This window comes from Chlorocebus sabaeus, chromosome 4 (genome assembly GCF_047675955.1).
Source record: "Chlorocebus sabaeus isolate Y175 chromosome 4, mChlSab1.0.hap1, whole genome shotgun sequence".
NCBI classification, from domain to species: Eukaryota; Metazoa; Chordata; class Mammalia; order Primates; family Cercopithecidae; genus Chlorocebus; species Chlorocebus sabaeus.
Genome location: NC_132907.1, coordinates 2,281,944 through 2,302,719, shown reverse-complemented (window position 1 = coordinate 2,302,719; position 20,776 = coordinate 2,281,944). Strand labels below are relative to the sequence as shown.

Genomic DNA, 20,776 nt, shown 5'->3' with positions numbered 1-20,776 from the left:
CATGACATTTTAGTGCGGTGACTTCGAACGGGGGACATCCCTTGGGAGATCAATACCCCCTCCTCCTGCTCTTTGCTCCGTGAGAAAGATCCACCTACAATCTCGGGTCCTCAGACCCACCAGCCCAAGGAACATCTCACCAATTTTAAATTCTGTAAGGGGCCTCTTTTTATTCTCTTCTCCAGCCTCTCTTACTATCCCTCAACCTCTTTCTCCTTTCAATCTTGGCGCCACACTTCAATCTCTCCCTTCTCTTAATTTCAGTTCCTTTCCTTTTCTGGTAGAGACAAAGGCCATGCCTTTTATCCGTTTACCCAAAACTCCGGCGCTGGTCATGGACTGGGGAAGACAGTCTTCCCTTGGTGTTTAATCATGCGGGATGCCTGCCTGATTATTCACCCATGCTTCAGAAGTGTCTGACCACGAAGGGATGCCTGCCTTGGTCCTTCACCCTTAGCGCATGTACTGCTTTTCTGGCGGGGGTGGGGGGTGGGGTCAAGAACCTCCGACCCCTTCTCTCCCTGTCTCTACCCCCTCTCTGCTTTTCTAGGGGGCAAGAACCTCCTGACCCCTTCTCCGTATTTCTGGGGGGCAAGAACCCCCCAACCCCTTCTCTCCACATCTCTACCCCTTTCCCACTTTTCTGGGGGGCAAGAAACTCCTGATCCCTTATCTCTGTGCCCTGATCCCTTATCTCTGCATCCTGACCCCTTTCGGGCTTCTCTGGAGGGCAAGAACCCCCCAACCCCTTCTCTCCATTCTCTACTCTCTTTTCTCTGGGCTCGCCTCCTTCACTATGGGCAACCTTCCACCCTCCATTCCTCCTTCTTCTCCCTTAGCCTGTGTTCTTAAGAACTTAAAACCGCTTCAACTCACACCTGACCTAAAACCTAAACGCCTTGTTTTCTTCTGCAATGCCGCTTGACCCCAATACAAACTCGACAGTAGTTCCAAATAGCCAGAAAACGGCACTTTCGATTTTTCCATCCTACAAGATCTAAATAATTCTTGTTGTAAAATAAGCAAACGGTCTGAGGTGCCTGACATCCAGGCATTCTTTTACACATCAGTCCCTCCCTAGTCTCTGTTCCCAATGCAACTCGTCCCAAATCTTCCTTCTTTCCCTCCCGCCTGTCCCCTCAGTCCCAACCCCAAGCATAGCTGAGGTGTGTTCTAATCTTCCTTTTCTACAGACCCATCTGACCTCTCCCCTCCTCACCAGGCTGAGCTAGGTCCCAATTTTTCCTCAGCCTCCGCTCCCCTACCCTATAATCCTTTTATCACCTCCCCTCCTCACACCCCGTCTGGCTTACAGTTTTGTTCTGTGACTAGCCCTCCCGCACCTGACCAGCAATTTCCTCTTAAAAAGGTGGCTGGAGTTAAAGACATAGTCAAGGTTAATGCTCCTTTTTCTTTATCTGACCTCTTCCCAAATCAGTTAGCGTTTAGGCTCTTTTTCATCAAATATGAAAAACCCAGCACAGTTCATGGCTCGTTTGGCAGCAACCCTGAGACGTTTTACAGCCTTGGACCCTAAAAGGTCAAAAGGCTGTCTTATTCTCCATATACATTTTATTACCTAATCCACTCCCAACATTAAATAAAACCCCCAAAATTAAATTCTGGCCCTCAAACCCCACCACAGGACTTAATTAACCTCGCCGTCAAGGTGTACAATAATAAAGTAGAGGCAGCCAAGTAGCAATGTATTTCTGAGTTGCAATTCCTTGCCTCCACTATGAGAGAAACCCCAGCCATATCTCCAGTGCACGAGAACTTCCAAATGCCTGAACCGCAGCAGCCAGGTGTTCCTCCAGGACCATTTCCCCCAGAAACTTGCTTCAAGTGCTGGAAATCTGGAAAGGAGGCCAAGGAATGTCTGCAGCCCAGGATTCCTCCTAAGCCGTGTCCCATCTGTGCGGGATCCCACTGAAAAACTGGACTGTTCAGCTCACCTGGCAGCCACTTCCAGAGCCCCTGGAACTTTGGCCCAAGGCTCTGACTGACTCCTTTCCAGATCTACTTGGCTTAGTGACTGAAGACTGACGCTGCCTGATTGCCTCGGAAGTCCCCTGGACCATCACGGACACCGAGCTTCAGGTAACTCTCACAGTGGTGGGTAAGTCTGTACCCTTCTTAATCAGAATGGAGGCTACCAACTCCACATTATCTTCTTTTCAAAGGCCTGTTTCCCTTGCCTCCATAACTGTTGTGAGTATTGACGGCCAGGCTTCTAAACCTCTTAAAACTCCCCTACTCTGGTGCCAACTTAGACAACATTATTTTATGCAATGTTTTTTAGTTATCCCCACCTACTCAGCTCCCTTATTAGGATGAGACATTTTAACTAAATTATCTGCTTCCCTGACTGTTCCTGGACTACAGCCACACCTCACTGCCACCCTTTTTCCCAGTTCAAAGCCTCCTTCACATCCTCCCTTTGTATCTCCCCACCTTAAACCACAAGTATAGGACACCTCTACTCCCTCCTTGGCGACTGATCATGCATGCCTTACATCCCATTAAAACCTAATCACCCTTACCCCACTCAATGCCAGTATCCCATCCTGCAGCACGCTTTAAAAGGATTAAAGCCCGTTACCCCTCGCCTGTTACAGCATGGCCTTTTAAAGCCTATAAACTCTCTTTACAATTCCCCAATTTTACCTGTCCTAAAACCAGACAAGGCTTACAGGTTATTTCAAGATCTGTGCCTTACCAACCAAATTGTCCTGCCTATCCACCCCATGGTGCCAAAGCCATATACTCTCCTATCCTCAATACCTCCCTCCACAACCCATTATTCTGTTCTGGATCTCAAACATACTTTCCTTACTATTCCTTTTCACCCTTCATCCCAGCCTCTCTTCACTTTCACTTTGACTGACCCTGACATCCATCAGGTGCAACAAATTACCCGGGCTGTACTGCCGCAAGGCTTCACGGACAGCCCCCATTACTTCAGTCAAGCCCAAATTTCTTCCTCATCTGTTACCTGTCTCAGCATAATTCTCATACAAACACACGTGCTCTCCCTGCTGATTGTGTCTGGCTAATCGCCCAAACTCCAATCCCTTCTACAAAACAACAACTCCTTTCCTTCCTAGGCATGGTTAGTGTGGTCAGAATTCTTACACAAGAGCCAGGACCACATCCTGTACCCTTTCTGTCCAAACAACTTGACATAACTGTTTTAGCCTAGCCCTCATGTCTGCTTGCAGTGGCTGCTACTGCTTTAATACTGTTAGAGGCCCTACAAATCACAAACTATGCTCAACTCACTCTCTACAGTTCTCATAACTTCCAAAATCTATTTTCTTCCCCCCACCATCGCTCAAGACAATGCTTATGCTGATAAGATAGCTGAAAAGCAGCCATCAAAAAGCATCAGATATCATCGCTCAGGATAATGCTTACGTTATGTTAGTTAAAAAATGAGCTAGCATTCCAACTTCTATCCCTCATAGCAGTTTTCCTCCTTCACATTGGTCACTCCCACCTACTCCCCCGCTGAAATTTCCACCTATCAATCTCTTCCCACACAAGGCGAATGGTTCTTAGACCAAGGAAAATATCTCCTTCCAGCCTCACAGGCCCATTCTATTCTGTTTTCATTTCATAACCTCTTCCATCGAGGTTACAAGCCACTAGCCTGTCTCTTAGAACCTCTCATTTCCTTTCCATCCTAGAAATCTATCCTCAAGGAAATCACTTCTTAGTGTTCCATCTGCTATTCTACTACTCCTCAGGAATTTCTCAGGCCCCCTCCCTTCCCTACACATCAAGCTTAGGGATTTGCCCCCTTGAAGGATGGGCAAATTGACTTTACTCACATGCCTCGAGTCAGTAAACTAAAATACCTCTTGGTCTGGGTAGACACTTTCACTAGGTAGGTAGTGGCCTTTCCTACAGGGTCTGAGAAGGCCACCGCGGTCATTTCTTCCCTTCTGTCAGACATAATTCCTCGGTTTGGCCTTCCCACCTCTATACAGTCTGATAGCAGACCAGCCTTTATTAGTCAAACCACCCAAGCAGTTTCTCAGGCTCTTGGTAATCAGTGAAACCTTTATATCCTTTACTGTCCTCAATCTTTAGGAAAAGTAGAACCGACTAATGGTCTTTTAAAAACACACCTCACCAAGCTCAGTCACCAACTTAAAAAGGACTAGACAATACTTTTATCACTTTCCCTTCTCAGAATTCAGGCCTGTCCTCGGAATGCTACAGGGTACAGCCCATTTGAGCTCCTGTGTGGACACTCCTTTTTATTAGGTCCCAGTCTCATTCCAGACACCAGACCAACTTGGACTGTGCCCCAAAAACTTAGAGTCTAAAAACTCAGCAACCAAGCAAGTAATTACGCTGACCCCCCTTAGGCTCTCTCTAATTAGATGTCCTGGGTCCTCCCAATTCTTAGTCCTTTAATCCCTGTTTTTTTCCTTCTCTTATTCAGAGCTTGTGTCTTTCATTTAGTTTTTCAATTCATGCAAAACCGCATCCACACCATCCCCAATCATTGTATATGACAAGTGATCCTTCTAACGACCCCACAATATCGCCTCTTACCACAAAATCTTCCTTCATCTTAATCTCTCCCACGCTAGGTTTTCACGCTGCCCCTAATCCCACTTGAAGTAGCTCTAAGAAACATCGCCCATTATCTCTCCATACCACCCCCCAAAAATTGTCGCCACCCCAACACTTAAACACTATTTTGTTTTATTTTTCTTATTAATATAAGAAGACAGGAATGTCAGGCCTCTGAGTCAAAGCTAAGCCATCATATCCCCTGTGACCTGCAAGTACACACCCAGATGGCCTTATACACCCAGATGGCATGTACACACCCAGATGTTCCTGCCTTAACTGATGACATTCCACCACAAAAGAAGTGAAAATGGCCTGTTCCTGCCTTAACTGAAAACATTACCTTGTGAAATTCCTTTTCCTGGCTCATCCTGGCTCAAAAGCTCCCCAACTGAGCACCTTGTGACCCCCCACCCCTGCCAGCCAGAGAGCAACCCCCTTTGACTGTAATTTTCCTTTGCATATCCAAATCCTGTAAAACGGCCCCACCCCTATCTCCCTTGGCTGACTCTCTTTTCAGACTCAGCCCGCCTGCACCCAGGTGATTAAAAAGCTTTATTGCTCACACAAAGTCTGTTTGGTGGTCTCTTCACACGGATGCTCATGACACTGGGAAACACAGCAGGTAGGCATCCAAGAAGTTTTTGATTGAAAAGTTGTTGAATGAGGCAGTCAGGGAAGATGCCATTATTTCCACTCAGTAAGTGAGGAAGATGGATTTGAGAAAGGCTGACTAGCATGAAGGCTCACCACTGTGAATGACAGAACTAGACCCCAGATCAGCTGACATTTTCTGTTACACAAGCCCACTGCATGACAAGGGGTGGTGATATTACAACAGTTCAAAAGTTACCTGTTTAACTCCAATTGTGTCAGATCCAGAAAGGCTGAGCCCATAAAGTCATCCTGTAGTCCAAAATCATAGTCAAATACCTGAGAAGCCAAAGAGAAAAAGCCTTGTTATAAATATCTCCAATACAAGCTTTATGTGATAATGTCTTGGTCATAAAATGTTGGTTGTCTGTATCACCAAAAGCACACTAATATTTATTTTTAAAAATAATTGTTTTTGTACTTTGGAATATTAGAGTCTCACAAAATACTTAAAGAAAATTACATTTTATTTTTTACTTAATATTACTGATTGATTATATCAAATAGAACTTTAAGGTAGATGTAACAATCAAATAAAATATAGTAAATCTTCAAAAATGTGGGAAGAAGCATATAATTCAACAAGTATGTCTTTCATATTGGGCTATGGTTGATGAGAATATGATTTCAATATCTTCATATTTTTAGGCCATTAAAGATACATTTTGTGATATAGGACAATGCCACTTTAAACATACAAATAAGTAAAAAGATACTATGATTAATGTACTTTATAAAGTTTTACTAAGGTTAAGTTAAAATAAAGTTTTATTGTCACAAACAATTACTGGGGGATAATACGAATATGACTAACAACAAAAAAACTAAAATGAAAGGAGAAGAAAGAGATAATGTGCTTCTTCCTTTTGTCAATACTCTCTCTCCAGTATCTTCTCTGTGTCTTGTGTGGTTCTTATTCACTCTGTGGTAAGTAAGACAGACAATGTCTCTGACCTCTTGGATTCTACATGGAGGGTCTGAGATGGCCTATAAATACCTAAATACAGTTCAGTTATAAGTGCCATGGAGCAAATAAATGTCTAAGAGGTGTGTGGGGAGCTGCTATTTTAGATGAGGAGACCAGGAACTCCTCTCTGAGGAAGGATATTTGTGTAGACACCCAAATAATGGGAAGGAGTATGCTATGCTAGTAGGAGCAAGAGCCCTCCAGCTGAAGGAAATGGCAAGCCCAGGAGAGGGACTGATGTGTTTCACACATCAGTTGTGATCAGCAAGAAACAAGTGGGGTTGAAGCAAATGGAGAGAGACAGAGAACGGAAGGATGCTGGAGGGATAGTTCAGAGCTAGATAAGTTAGGGCCATTTCCAAAGGATGCTAAGTGAATGGGAACTGGCTAACTTCCATCCATCTATTTATTTTGTCACTCATTCATTCCCTCAGCCAATACTGACTAAGTACTTATTATGTGCCAGGCAATATGCTAGCAACTGAGTAAACAGTGGTAAGCATAACTGCCATTCTCAATGCTTACAGTTTAGTGAGGGAGACAGACATTAAACAAGGAAGTGCATAGGTGATACACAGTTACAAATTCTGACAAGCGTTTTAAGGAAAAGAAGAGAGAATGAAAAGAAAGTGAGGAAGTAAGGAAGGAAGATCAGGGAAACCCTTCACAATGAAAAAAAAAAAAATGCTACCAGATGAAATGTAGAGCTGTCACTTCCTGACCTTTTCAGACAGAAAACATTTGTATTGAACACGGAGTAATTGAGCATAACCAGATACATCTGCTCTTGAATGGATGACCCAGGCCTTTGGCTGCTCCAGAATGTGAGAATCCATGAAGCTGAATCAATAGCCCCACACTCCTATGCTCAGTTCTTGGCACAACAGTTAGAAAGCTCAAAGCAGAGCAGCCCTGAATCAGTTGCTGGGTTTTTGTTGCTGTTGTTGTTGTTGTTTCTTCCATATTACAGGTGTACGTCAATTTAAGAAAACTTAATATGTAAAAAAATTGATACTTAAATAAAAAGATAAATACTTTGCATTACAAAAAGATTCTTAGATTTGAAGAGTCACATGGGGATTTATTTAAGTAATAAGCTCCCCTAATGCCTTTTAAATTATTCAATTTGCAGTCATTTGATTTACATACAACCTTTCAAGAGTGCATTTATTGTAGAAAGCTCAGCACTCCTGCAATAAATATTCTCCTTCATCAATTACACTTCTGAGCGTTAGTCCTCTGCTCAGTGGCATAGCACATGCATGTATTGCACATCTTAGGCAACTGACATCTCTGTATTTGCAAGTGGCTGCAGCAGTGTATTTTACAACATACAATTTACACCAAAACATTGGAGAAATTTCTCTTGTGGAATCTTATCTAATCATATCGCCCTTAGGCTTAAAGTCTTGGGAGAGAAAATAGGTGGCATATAATGAGTGAGATCACCTGAGGTTCACCCACACATATGAGGTGGAGAGCTGTGAATCCAGTGAATTTATTAGTGCAGACAGCCCAACTGGGCAATTCAACATCCAACGTCTTTTCACTCTCATAGTGAGAGTCTTTCCTATTATCCGACTGCTAGATGTCTACTTTAGCTCTCAGTTCCTATTAATCTGCAAAGGCATAAACGTGGGAAGAAAAGGAAACACTAGAATCTATGCATTAATGAAATTATTAGCTATGCTACTTGGTTCCAAGCTCTGCATACTATTTATTTGTCAGAGGGAGCATTGCTCTAGGTGAGCTTCAGAAATACAGAGCATAGGAGAGATATAAAATAGGAAAAGGTACTCCCACTGCACTGACAACAAGCACAGTTAATGCTTATTAATGTTTATTCAATATTTACTAGGCACAACCCAGTTGACAAGGTATTGTTGTTTCTATTTTTCAGATAATGAATCCAAAGCTGAAAATGTACATGTTATTTTCTCCCCAAATCCTAGGGCTAGTAAGACACAATATTCAAATCTTCTTGTATTGAGTGTCATAAACAGAGTGTGTTTACATTTCACAAATATATCTTAGGCACTCGCTCTAAGAGAAGCATTAAGAATTAAAACATGAATGATTTAGACGAGATTCTTGCTTTCATGGAGCCTTCACACCATTAGTTGGAAACATTAGATAGCAGGTAGAAGTCGCTTGGGACTTGGTAACACCTTCTGCATTCTCAAGTGAGTTTAGAACAATAAATATTTAATTTTAAACAACAAATTCACTTTACTGTTTACTGAAAATCCATTGGGAAGTGTACCAGTTAAAATGCTTTTGCTTTTGTTTTTAATAGAAAACTCAACTGGCTTCAATTTCTAGCTCAAATGACTGAAGAAATGTCTATAGGTAATTATGGCTTCTGGGAAGTTTTAATTTAGCAGTTCAAAGCGATTCATGCATTTATTAATGCATGTATTTGAAAAATATTTGGTGAGCACCCACAATGTTCCAGGTACTGTTCTAGGCATTTGAAATACAGCAGTGATCAAAACAGTCAGTCTTTGATTTCTTGGAGCTTACATATGGGGTGGTGAGAGATAGGCAATAAAGAAATACATATGCCAAGTAGTAGTGATAAGTGCTAAGGAGAAAACTATTTCAGAGTACTAGAGTGATGGGAACTACTATTTATACATGATGCTCAGAAAGGACAATCAGAATGGGAGGTATTTCCCCATGATGGGAAAAGTGTGTTTCATAATGAGGGAATAGGAAAGTGCATTCCATGAAGAGGAAAGTGTCTTCCACAAGGAGGGAACAGGAAATAGAAAGGCACTGAGGAAACTGGCCAGGGGTCAGTGAGGCTGAAAGTAGTAAGCAAGAGAAGAGTACTGGAACATTAGTTCAGGCTTAGGCCATGGGGCCTACTAACATATTTTAAAGTCTGGGAGAAGGATCTGGAGAGGAGACTGAGAAGCAACAGCTACTGAGGGAGCAGGAAGACCAGGAGAATGGTATCCTGAAAACAAACTGAAGAAAGAATGTTAAGATGGAGGAAGTAGTTAACTATATCAAAGGTAAATGATATAGCCTAATCCTATTTCTGCCTCTCCAGTTCTCATCAGAGCTTCCTCATCATTACTGCCTCAGTAGCTCCCCTAGGATCCTAATGAACCCTAGTTTGGGTTCTCTGTTAGGGATATTAGTTGAGGATTTTTCCAACATATATCCCTTTTTACCTTTTCTATGGGCTCCCAATTTTTTCTCTTTGAAGGTCCATATGGTTCAATGGACACTGACTTCACCATTGCCTTTAAAAATAAAGGCAACCTTTGTTAGCCATTAAGCCACTTCCATATCTTTGGCCAGTAAATAGGCATGTGATACGAGCTGGCCCATCTGGAATGGATTCAGTACTTTGCTGGGAATGTTGGGACAAAGCAGCTCACACTTCCCCACTAGACTTGAATAAAGAAGCATGCCACTCTGGACCTCCTGGCAGTTGTTTCCATTTAAATGTCCAGAAAAGTGGCTCCCTACCTGTGCCTCCGAATAACCTATTGAGGTGTTTTAAAAATACAGAAGCTTGGACTCTACTTCGGAGGTCCTGAATCAGAGTCTTAGCAAGTGAAACTTGGACCTCTAGATTCTTTAAACTTTTATGAATAACTCTGGTGTACAACCAGGGATGAGAATCATTGGTATATGACATTTTTAAAGTGCCCTTATAAGCTACTGACAAATAATTTTGGACAGGACAGTAATGTGGTCCTCAACTTAAACAGAGCTTACAGTAACATTTTCAACTTTAACTCTTAAGCTTGGATAGAAATGAATCATTAAAAAGTCAGGAAACAACAGGTGCTGGAGAGGATGTGGAGAAATAGGAACACTTTTACACTGTTGGTGGGGCTGTAAACTAGTTCAACCATTGTGGAAGACAGTGTGGCGATTCCTCAAGGATCTAGAACTAGAAATACCATTTGACCCAGCCATCCCATTACTGGGGATATACCCAAAGGATTATAAGTCATGCTGCTATAAAGATACATGCACACATATGTTTATTGCAGCACTATTCACAATAGCAAAGACTTGGAACCAACCCAAATGTCCATCAATGACAGACTGGATTAAGAAAATGTGGCACATATACACCATGGAATACTATGCAGCTGTAAAAAGGATGAGTTCGTGTCCTTTGTAGGGACATGGATGCAGCTGGAAACCATCATTCTCAGCAAACTATCACAAGAACAGAAAACCAAACACTGCATGTTCTCACTCTTAGGTGGGAACTGAACAATGAGAACACTTGGACACAGTAAGGGGAACATTACACACCGGGACCTGTTGTGGGGTGGGGGTGGTGGGGAGGGATAGCATTAGGAGATATACCTAATGTAAATGACGAGTTAATGGGTGCAGCACACCAACATGGCACATGTATACATATGTAACAAACCTGCACATTGTGCACATGTACCCTAGAACATAAAGTATAATTAAAAATAATAATAATAATAAAAGAAATGAATTATTTAAGGAAATGTCCAATTTGTTAAAATGACCATCTTAGAAACAGTTATGTGGTCCCATACAATTATTTTTCTAATCTATCAAAATGTTTCTATTTTTTAGAAGAGTGCTCCCAACTAATACTCCAATCTCCAACTCATGATTAGGCCAAACAAACAACAATTTACATAAATAGATTCCCCTTTATGTTACTTTTATCTCTTCTACTGTAATTCTGGTGTTCATTGTGAACCTGGGATAATAATGTCAGTGAAATGACAATGGAGAATTTGAATTCAACTGAAATGGGTGTCAAATTTATCCTATTATCTAAGGTGTGTTGGAGCATCACTGTGAATACAGGGCAGACTAAAGTGGCTCCTGTCTAAATTAAAAGCACTGCATTTTAACTCCAAGCTTCTATTCTTACCTTATTATGTATAGATTGTATAACTATTTCTCCAAGTCTTGTTCTCACCTGCACAGAATATGTTCTTTTCATTCAAATTAAAAGTTACATAAATTCCAACCAATTGCAAAGAATATTTTTATTTTGTGTAGTTTTTTTTTTTTAATGATAGTTCCAAGATTTTTTAAAAATAAAATGTTTTTACAAGAAAAGGTACAAGCACTTCAACTTGAATGCACTTTTATAACCTTGGCTCAGAATTGAATTTTGTTTTCCTTGGCAATTTTTACATTGATAGAAATCAGATTACAGGCTACTGATGGACTCTTCTTTTTCCTCTAACTATAGATAGGAGGGTTGTATACTTAATGTGTTCTAATTATCTAGTTCACAGATGCATTTCATACTCTCAGTCACTACAGCATTGATTAGTCCCTAAAAAATCTTTTGGGCAATTAAGTAATAATCTGTTGTGGAGGATGTGGGCATCATATCAGAACTCAGTCAGTCAAACATACAGGCCTGCATAGAGACAATAAAAATGATGCAATTTTTATGAAATTCTAATAACTTCAAATATTATTTCCACCAAGGTGCCTTATTTGATTCTTCCTTCAAGATTAGGCAAAAAATGGAACGCAAATAATGGAAAAAATAAAGCAAAAAGTTAGAGATTTTCTTCGAAGAAAAGCCCTAGGCATTTTACAGAAAATGAAAATCAACTGAAAAAAAATTGGAAAGCATTTAAAAAGTATATTTAGTACTTTAAAAATATTATAAAGTATTGCATATAATAAAGTAACATCATTTTATACGTGTACTAGTGTCTCAGAGACTTGTATGATTCCTATTTAACTTGTCTTTCTTACATAGAAATGTAAAAAGTAACAATGTAAAAATGTAAGTAAAAGTATTAAAATATTTAAAAATGACTGTGTATCCTCTTCTGTACGGTAGAAGTTAAATTGTGGCTACGTAATCTTATATATTGAAAGCTCAAAGTGATTTGAAAAAAAGTTCAACAACCTTTGGGCTTTCTTTCTTAGCTTCTTTACTCATAGTGCGTCATTAGCCAAGCCTTCTGACCTGCATACAGTGTTGCTGTCTTCATTTACAGCATATATACATTTATAGTATATGTATGTGTACTGTATATATGTAGACTATATATACAGTATATGTATAGATACATGCATATATACACCTATACTGTATATTTATACATATAAATACATATGTGTATATTCTTGTTCTCAAGTCAAGACCATTACTGCCACAATTTACACAATTTGGCCAGGCGCGGTGGCTCGCGCCTGTAATCCCAGCACTTTGGGAGGCCAAGGTGGGCGGATCTCGAGGTGAGGAGATCGAGATCATCCTGGCTAACATGGTGAAACCCCTTCTCTACTAAAAAATACAAAAAAATAGCCAGGCGTGGTGGCAGGTGCCTGTAGTCCCAGCTACTCAGGAGACTGAGGCAGGAGAATGGTGTGAACCCTGGAGATGGAGCTTGCAGTGAGCCAAGACTGTGCCACTGCACTCCAGCCTGGGCGACAGAGCGAGACTCTGTCTCAAAAAAAAAAAAAAAAAGTATAAATTTATGGGGTGCAAGTACAGTTGTGTTCCATGTGTAGATTACGCATAGCAGTCAAGTCAGGATTTTTAGGGTATCCATCATCTGAGTAACATACACTGTACCCATTAAGGAATTTTTCATCATCTAGCCCCTTGCTACCCCCTCATCCTTCCAAGTCCAGTGTTTATCATTCCACTGTCTATGTCCATGTGTGCACATTATGTAGCTTCCACTTATAAGTCAGAACACCACCATTCTTTTTTGTGTACTTCAGTTTTTTGTTTATTACTTTTTGAGCCTAGTAAGACATTCCTTTTGAAAAATGCATTTTGACATTTGGATTTCTACATAGATGAATACTTATTCTTGAGCACAAGAGAATAACAAAATCACCTGACCAATATCTACCATAATTTGGGGAAGTTCATACGTAACCCTTTCAAAGACAGGACAGCCACATGGTTCTTTCAGGGAGTAATATCCCACTAATGAAAGATAGATCCAAAGTAGAAGTAATTAAAAATAAACTTCTTTCTTCTCATGATTTTGCACTTCGGCAACATTAATGAGATCCAAACAGCCTGTTGCTGTCCTTACTAACACCTGCTTTCTTTCCTGACCATTTTCTTCATAACTACCATTGCTCTAACTCATGTCTCCTGATCCCCCACATCCCCACCCAAGAAATAATACTTCCTTCACAGGCCACTTGTCTTTTCCTTATTCTTTTTCATTGCCTATCTCAGCTCTTTATTACAAAGATAACTCCTTTTTTTCTCATGTGGATATTTCTTCCTCTCTAGAAGTGAGGACCAGGGAAGAAACATCTCTGACCATAAAGGTCTTCCCTTTTGTGGGAGAAGGGTTGGCTATGGACACTGTCATATTAACATTATGGTGCCATCCCATATTATGTAGTTAAAGACAGTTCAATAATACTATTTATGGCTGGGCACAGTGGCTCATGCCTGTAATCCCAGCACTTTGGGAGGCCAAGGTGTGCAGATCACCTGAGGTCAGGAGTTCAAGACCAGCCTGGCCAGCATGGTAAAATGCTGTCTCTACTAAAATTACAATAACTAGGCATGGTGGTGAGTACCTGTAATCCCAGCTACTGAGGAGGCTGAGGCAAGGGAATGGCTTGAACCCAGGAGATGGAGGTTGCAGTGAGCCAAGATCATGCCACTGTACTCCAGCCTGGGCGACAGTGAGACTCTGTCTCAAAAAAAAAAAAAAAAAAAAAAAAGCTATTTAATTGATTTTCTTTAGCCAATTTTAGCCAATGTCCAATGGAGACAATTTATTATGCAAGTGTGTGTCTATTTTCCCTCTAATGACTTATAGAAAATTATTAACTGTATACTTAGGAGATTCTCTTTCCAACCTTCTTATAAACTATCCTCTCATAATTTCAGTAACAACTTGATTATTTCTTGTTCCTTTCTGTGGAGGAAAGAAACAACTAGAGGTAATACAATGATGATATGAGGGGAAGAAGTGTGCCTAGTGATTGCTGAAAGATGAGATTTCTGGCTCATGTGCCAGTAGTGACAACTTGGGGAAAAGGGTGGGATATGTGCTGTTGTGGTAAAAGTAGAAAAACGTCTGGTCACTGAATGAACAGTCAGAGCCTAGGAGCAAAAAAGAATGTAAGTACCTAGAGATACGAATTAAAGAAAAGCTGGGCATGAAAATAAAATAAGGAATAGGGCTTGGAATAGGGCTCAGAATAGGAACTAGGTTGCAATTCCTCAAGTTCTTCTCTTTCTTTTAATCACATCAAATAAGAGGAAAGTCTCCCTACCCCCAGCCCCCATTTTTGGTAATCTAATAGAGATAGAAATTTTTCTCCCCCATCACCTTCACCCTTCTCATGTTCCAAGTAAAGCATTTTGCTTGCAACCAGAAATGGCAGATCTTAAATAATACAATTTGTAAACAGAAAGACTGGGTTCTGTGTAAGCTCTCCTTTCTGTTAGCTTATATGGAAACTTATTTTCATATGCTCCCAAAGTGCACTAAATCAGCTGGCAATACCAAGCACAAGGGATACACTTCATAATCTTTCTAAATGACTGGCAAGAGAACTGTCCTGGAGAAAAATGCCCCTGCTAGCTCCTCCTTCCCTCTATCTCACTTCTATCATATTATCAATAGATTAGAGTGGTGAATAGCAGAACACATCTCTGGTGAAAACTCTCATCAGACAAAGAAATATGATAAAACCCAGTAAATAGGGATTTCCACATCAGTTTCTATCAGGAAAAAACAAATAAATGTCTCACCTTTATATACAGTGGCTCCCTAAGATGATCAACCAGAATGCAAGCTTTTTCTTCCCACACAGGGTTGAGGTTCTTATGTATTATCTTACTTCTAAAAACTTCTTTTCCTCCGATTTTAAACTTCACATATGGATCACTTGTCCCTGTTAAATAGATACAGATTGATCCATGTTAATCATGCCTTGGTTTGGAAGCAAGAGAACCACTCATTGAAACAACAAAAAAGCATTTAAAGGAAGAAAAGTTAAATGAAAATTATCTATGGAAAAATAAGAGTTAAGTGTTTTCTTATGAATTTTTTATTATATATTGAAGTGATAAATAGATAAATAATAATAATAATTATTATTGTTATTTTATCTTCTGATCTTAATCCTATAACCTTGTCCTGGTAGTTAAAAACAGTCTATTCCAGCAATCCCACTAGTGGGCATGTACCCAAAGGAAAAGAAATCATTTTATCAAAAAGACACCTGACTCAGATGTTTATCACAGCACTTTTCACAACAGCAAAGTCATGGAATCAACAGACCATTGGGTTAAAATGTGAGATATATATGCCATGGAATACTACTCATCCATGAGAAAGAAATCATGTATTTAGCAGCAACATGGATGGAACTGGAGGCCATTACTTTAAGTGAAATGACTCAGAGAAAGAAAGTCAAAAACCGCATGTTCTCTTTTATAAGTGGGAGCTAAACAATTGGTACACATGAAGACAAAGGATGGAAAAATAGACATTGGAGATTCCAAAAGGTAAGAGGATGGGAGAGGGATGAAGGATGAAATACTACCTATTTGGTACAATGTATATGACTTGAGTGATGGGTATTCTAAAAGCCCAGACTTTACCACTATGTAGTACATCCATGTAACACAACTGCACTTGTCTCCCAAAATCTGCTTTTTAAAATCACACTCTATTGCATATTGAATGTGTAAATTTAATTAAAGTTACAAATCATAGAGATTGATATTTCTCTTGATATCATCTGGTCAACTATAAAAAGACGTTTAATAATCTTCGCTGATTTAAATAGTTTTAAAAGTATATATATGCTGCTAAAAGTTTATACTAGTCCAATGGGCTTAGGAAAAGATGCGTATTAAAGTGGGCTTCACTTCATCCTTGGTCCCACATTTTTTCTTGCTCAGAAGTTTCAATTTTAGAATGTTAGGAAGGGGCAGAGGTCTCAGAGAAAGACATCAGGAGAAAGGGGAACACATGTTTAATCAGTGAACTGGATTCTTTGTATTATCCCTTGACACCTTCTAAACTCCCTATGATGATAAAGAAAATCAGTGTTGATTCCCAGGCAAGATGGCCAAATAGGAACAGCTCCAGTCTGCAGCTCCCAGTGAGACCAATGCAGAAGGTGGGTGATTTCCGCATTTCCAAGTGAGGTACCTGGTACATCTCAGTGGGACTGATTAGACAGTGGGTGCAGCCCATGGAGGGTGAGCAGAAGCAGGGTGGGGCATCATCGACTCACCCAGGAAGTGCAAGGGTTCAGGGAACTCCTTCCCATAGCCATGGAAAGCCATGAGGGACCATGCCATGAGGAACTGTGCTGTCTGGCCCAGGTACTATGCTTTTCTCATGGTCTTCACAACCCACAGAGCAGGAAATTCCCTCAGGTGCCTATGCCACAAGGCCTCTGGTTTCAAGCACAAAACCAGGCAGCTGTTTGGGAAGACACCGAACTAGCTGCAGGAGTTTTTTTAACCATACCCCAGTGGCGCCTGGAATGCCAGCAAGACTGTTCACTCCCCTGGTAAGGGGGCTAAAGCCAGGTTGCCCAGTGGTCTTGCTCAGTGGATCCCACCCCTCCGGAGCCCAGAAAGCTAAGATCTACTGGCTTGAAATTCTCATTTCTAGCACAGCAGTCTGAAGTCAACCTGGGAGGCACAGCTTGGTGGGGGGAGGGGAGTCCGCCATTACTGAGGCTTGGGTAAGCCGTTGTCTCCTCACAGTGTAAACAAAGATGCAGAAAATTCGGACTGGGCAGAGCCCACTGCAGCTCAGCAAAGCCACTGTGCCAGACTGCCTCTCTACTTTCCTCCTCTCTGTGCGGGGCATCTCTAAAAGAAAGGCATCAGCCTCAATCAGGGGTTTATAGATAAAACTCCCATCTCCCTGGGACAGAGCACCTGTGGGAAGGGGCGGCCGTGGGTGCAGCTTCAGCAGACGTAAACGTTCCTACCTGCTGGCTCTGAAGAGAGCAGCAAATCTCCCAGCACAGAGCTCAAGCTATCCTAAGGGACAGTCTGCCTTGTCAGGTGGGTCCCTGACCCCCGTGCTTCCTGACAGGGAGACACCTCCCAGCAGGGGTCGAGAGACACCTCATACAGGAGAGCTCTGGCTGGTATCTGGCAGGTGCTCCTCTGGGATGAAGCTTCCAAAGGAAGGAGCAGGCAGCAATCTTTGCTGTTCTGCAGCCTCTGCTGATGATACCCAGGCAAACAGAGTCTGGAGTGGATCCCCAGGAAACTCCAGTTGAACTGCAGAAGAGGGGCCTGACTGTTTTAGAAGAAAACTAACAAACAGAAATGAATAGCATCAACATGAACAAAAAGGACGACCATGGAAAATTTCATCCAAAGGTCACCAACAGCAAAGACCAAAGGAAGATAAATCTGCAAAGATGAGGGGGAAAAAAAAAAAACAGTACAAAAAGACTGAAAATTTCAAAAAACCAGAATGCCTCTTCTCCTCCAAAGGATCACAACTTCTTGCCAGCAAGGGAACAAAACTAGATGGAGAATGAGTTTGACAAATTGAGAGAAGTAGGCTTCAGAAGGTGGGTAATAACAAATTCCTCCGAGCTAAAGTAGCATGTGGTAACCCAAAGCAAGGAAGCCAAGAACCTTGAAAAAAGGTTAGAGGAACTACTAAACAGAATAACCAGTTCAGAGAAGAACATAAATGACCTGATGGAGCTAAAAAACACAGCATGAGAACTTCATGAAACATACATAAATATCAATAGCCAAACCGATCAAGCAGAAGAAAGGATATCAGAGATTGAAGATCAACTTAATGAAATAAAGCACGAAGACAAGATTACAGAAAAAAGAATGAAAAGGAATGAACAAAGCCTCCAAGAAATATGGGACTCTGTGAAGAGACCAAACCTATGTTTGATTGGTGTACCTGAAAGTGACAGGGAGAATGGAACCAAGTTGGAAAACACACTTCAGGATATTATCCAGGAGAACTTTCCCAACCTAGCAAGACAGGCTAACATTCAAATTCAGGAAATACAGAGAACACCACAAAGATACTCCTCGAGAAGAGCAACCCCAAGACACATAATCATCAGATTCACCAAGGTTGAAATGAAAGAAAAAATGTTAAGGGCAACCAGAGAGAAAGGTCAGGCTACCTACAAAGGGAAGCCCATCAGACTAACAGTGGATCTCCCTGCAGAAATCCTACAAGCCAGAAGAGACTGGGGGCCAATATTCAACATTCTTAAAGAAAATAATTTTCAACCCAGAATAAGAAGCACTAAATATGGAAAGGAAAAACTGGTACCAGCCTCTGCAAAAACAAACCGAGATGTAAAGACCATTGACACTATGAAGAAACTGCATCAACTAATGGATGAAATAACCAGCTAGCATCATGATGACAGGATCAAATTCAAACATAATAATATTAACCTTAAATGTAAATGGGCTAAATGCCCCAATTAAAAGGCACAGACTAACAAATTGGATAAAGAGTCAAGACCCATTGGTGTATTCAGGAGACCCATCTCATGTGCAAAGACACACACAGGCTCAAAATAAAGAGATGGAAGAAGATTTACCAAGCAAATGGGGGGAAAAAAAGCAAGGGTTGCAATTCTAATCTCTGAAAAAACAGATTTTAAACCAATGAAGATTAAAAAAAAGAGAAAGAAGGGCATTACATAATGGTAAAAAGATCAATGCAACAAGAAAAGCTAACTATCCTCAATATATATGCACCCAATACAGGAGCATCCAAATTCATAAAGCAAGTTCTTAGAGACATACAAAGAGACTTAGACTCCCACACAATAATAGTGGCAGAATTTTACACCCCACTGTCAATATTAGACAGATCAACAAGACAGAAAATTAACAAGGATATTCAGGACTTGAACTCAGCTCTAGACCAAGCAGACCTAATAGACATCTACAGAACTCTCCACCTCAATCATCAGAGTATACATTATTCTCAGCACCACATAGCACTTCTTCTAAAATCGACCACATAATTGGAAGTAAAACACTCCTCAGCAAATGCAAAAGAACAGAAATCATAACAGTCTCTTAGACCACAGTGCAATCAAATTAGAACTCAGGATTCAGAAACTCACTCAAAACTGCACAACTACATGGAAACTGAACAACCTGCTCCTGAATGACTACTGAGTAAATAACAAAATTAGGGCAGAAATAAATAAGTTCTTTGAAACAATGAGAACAAAGACATAATGTAACAGAATATCTGGGGCGCAGCTAAAGCAGTATTTAGAGGGAAATTTATAGTACTAAATGCCCACAGGAGAAAGCTGGAAAGATCTAAAATTGACACCTTAACATCACAATTAAAAGAGCTAGAGAGGCAAGAGCAAACAAATTCAAAAGCTAGCAGAAGACAGGAAATAACTAAGACCAGAGCAGAATTGAAGGAGATAGAGACACAAAAAAAATCAATGAATCCAGGATCTGGTCTTTGAACAGATTAACAAAACAGATAGACCGCTAGCCAGGCTATTAAAGAAGAAAAGAGAGAAGAATCAAATAAATGCAATAAAAAATGATAAAGGCAATATCACCACTGATATCCCATAGAAATACAAACTACCATCAGAGAATACTATAAACACCTCTACGCAAATAAATTAGAAAATCTAGAAGAAATGGATAAATTCCTGGACACATACACCCTCCCAAGACTAAACCAGGAAGAAATTGAATCCCTGAATAGACCAATAACAAGTTCTGAAATTGAGGCAGTAATTAATAGCCTACCAAAGAAAGAAAGTCCAGGACCAGATGGATTGACAGCAGAATTCTACCAGAGGTACAAAGAGGAGCTGATACCATTCCTTCTGAAACTATTCCAAACAATAGAAAAAGAGGGAATCCTCCCTAACTCATTTTATGAGGCCAGCATCATCCTGATACCAAAACCTGGCAGAGACACAACAAAAAAAGGAAATTTCGGGCCAATCTCCCTGATGAACATTGATGTGAAAATCTTCAATAAACTACTGGCAAACCGAATCCAGCAGCACATTAAAAAGCTTATCCACCACGATCAAGTCAGCTTCATCCCTGGGATGCAAGGCTGGTTCAACAGACACAAATCAATAAACATAATCCATCACATAAACAGAACCAATGAAAAAAAACTACATGATTATCTCAATAGATGCAGAAAAAGGCCTTCAATAAAATCCAACACCCCCTCATGCTAAAAACACTCAGTAAACTAGGTATTGATGGAATGTATTTCAAAATAATAAGAGCTATTTATGAGAAACCCACAGCCAATATCATACTGAATGGGCAAAAGCCAGAAGCATTCCATTTGAAAACTGGCACAAGACAAGGATGCCCTCTCCCACCACTCCTATTCAATACAGTATTGAAAGTTCTGGCCAGGGCAATTAGGCAAGAGAGAGAAATAAAGGTATTCAAATGGGAAGAGATGAAGTCAAATTATCTGTTTGCAGATGACACAACTGTATATTTAGAAAACCGCGTTGTCTCAGCCCAAAACTCCCTAAGTTGATATGCAACTTCAGCAAAGTCTCAGGATACAAAATCAATGTGCAAAAATCACAAGCATTCCT

The 20,776-nt window shown here is 40.6% G+C and overlaps 1 protein-coding gene across 16 annotated transcripts in view; it reads right to left on the bottom strand.

Annotated features, from left to right (window-relative positions):
* MCTP1 (multiple C2 and transmembrane domain containing 1) overlaps positions 1–20,776 on the bottom strand; it is a 595,101-nt gene that overhangs the window by 240,402 nt on the left and 333,923 nt on the right. For all 16 annotated transcript variants that reach the window (XM_007978702.3, XM_007978722.3, XM_007978744.3 and 13 more), the window contains exons 3-4: positions 14,940–15,082; positions 5,441–5,520 (exon numbers count right to left, since the gene is read on the bottom strand). In XM_007978702.3, coding sequence (XP_007976893.1) covers positions 5,441–5,520; positions 14,940–15,082 — 223 coding nt within the window. The remainder of the gene's footprint in view (positions 1–5,440; positions 5,521–14,939; positions 15,083–20,776) is intronic.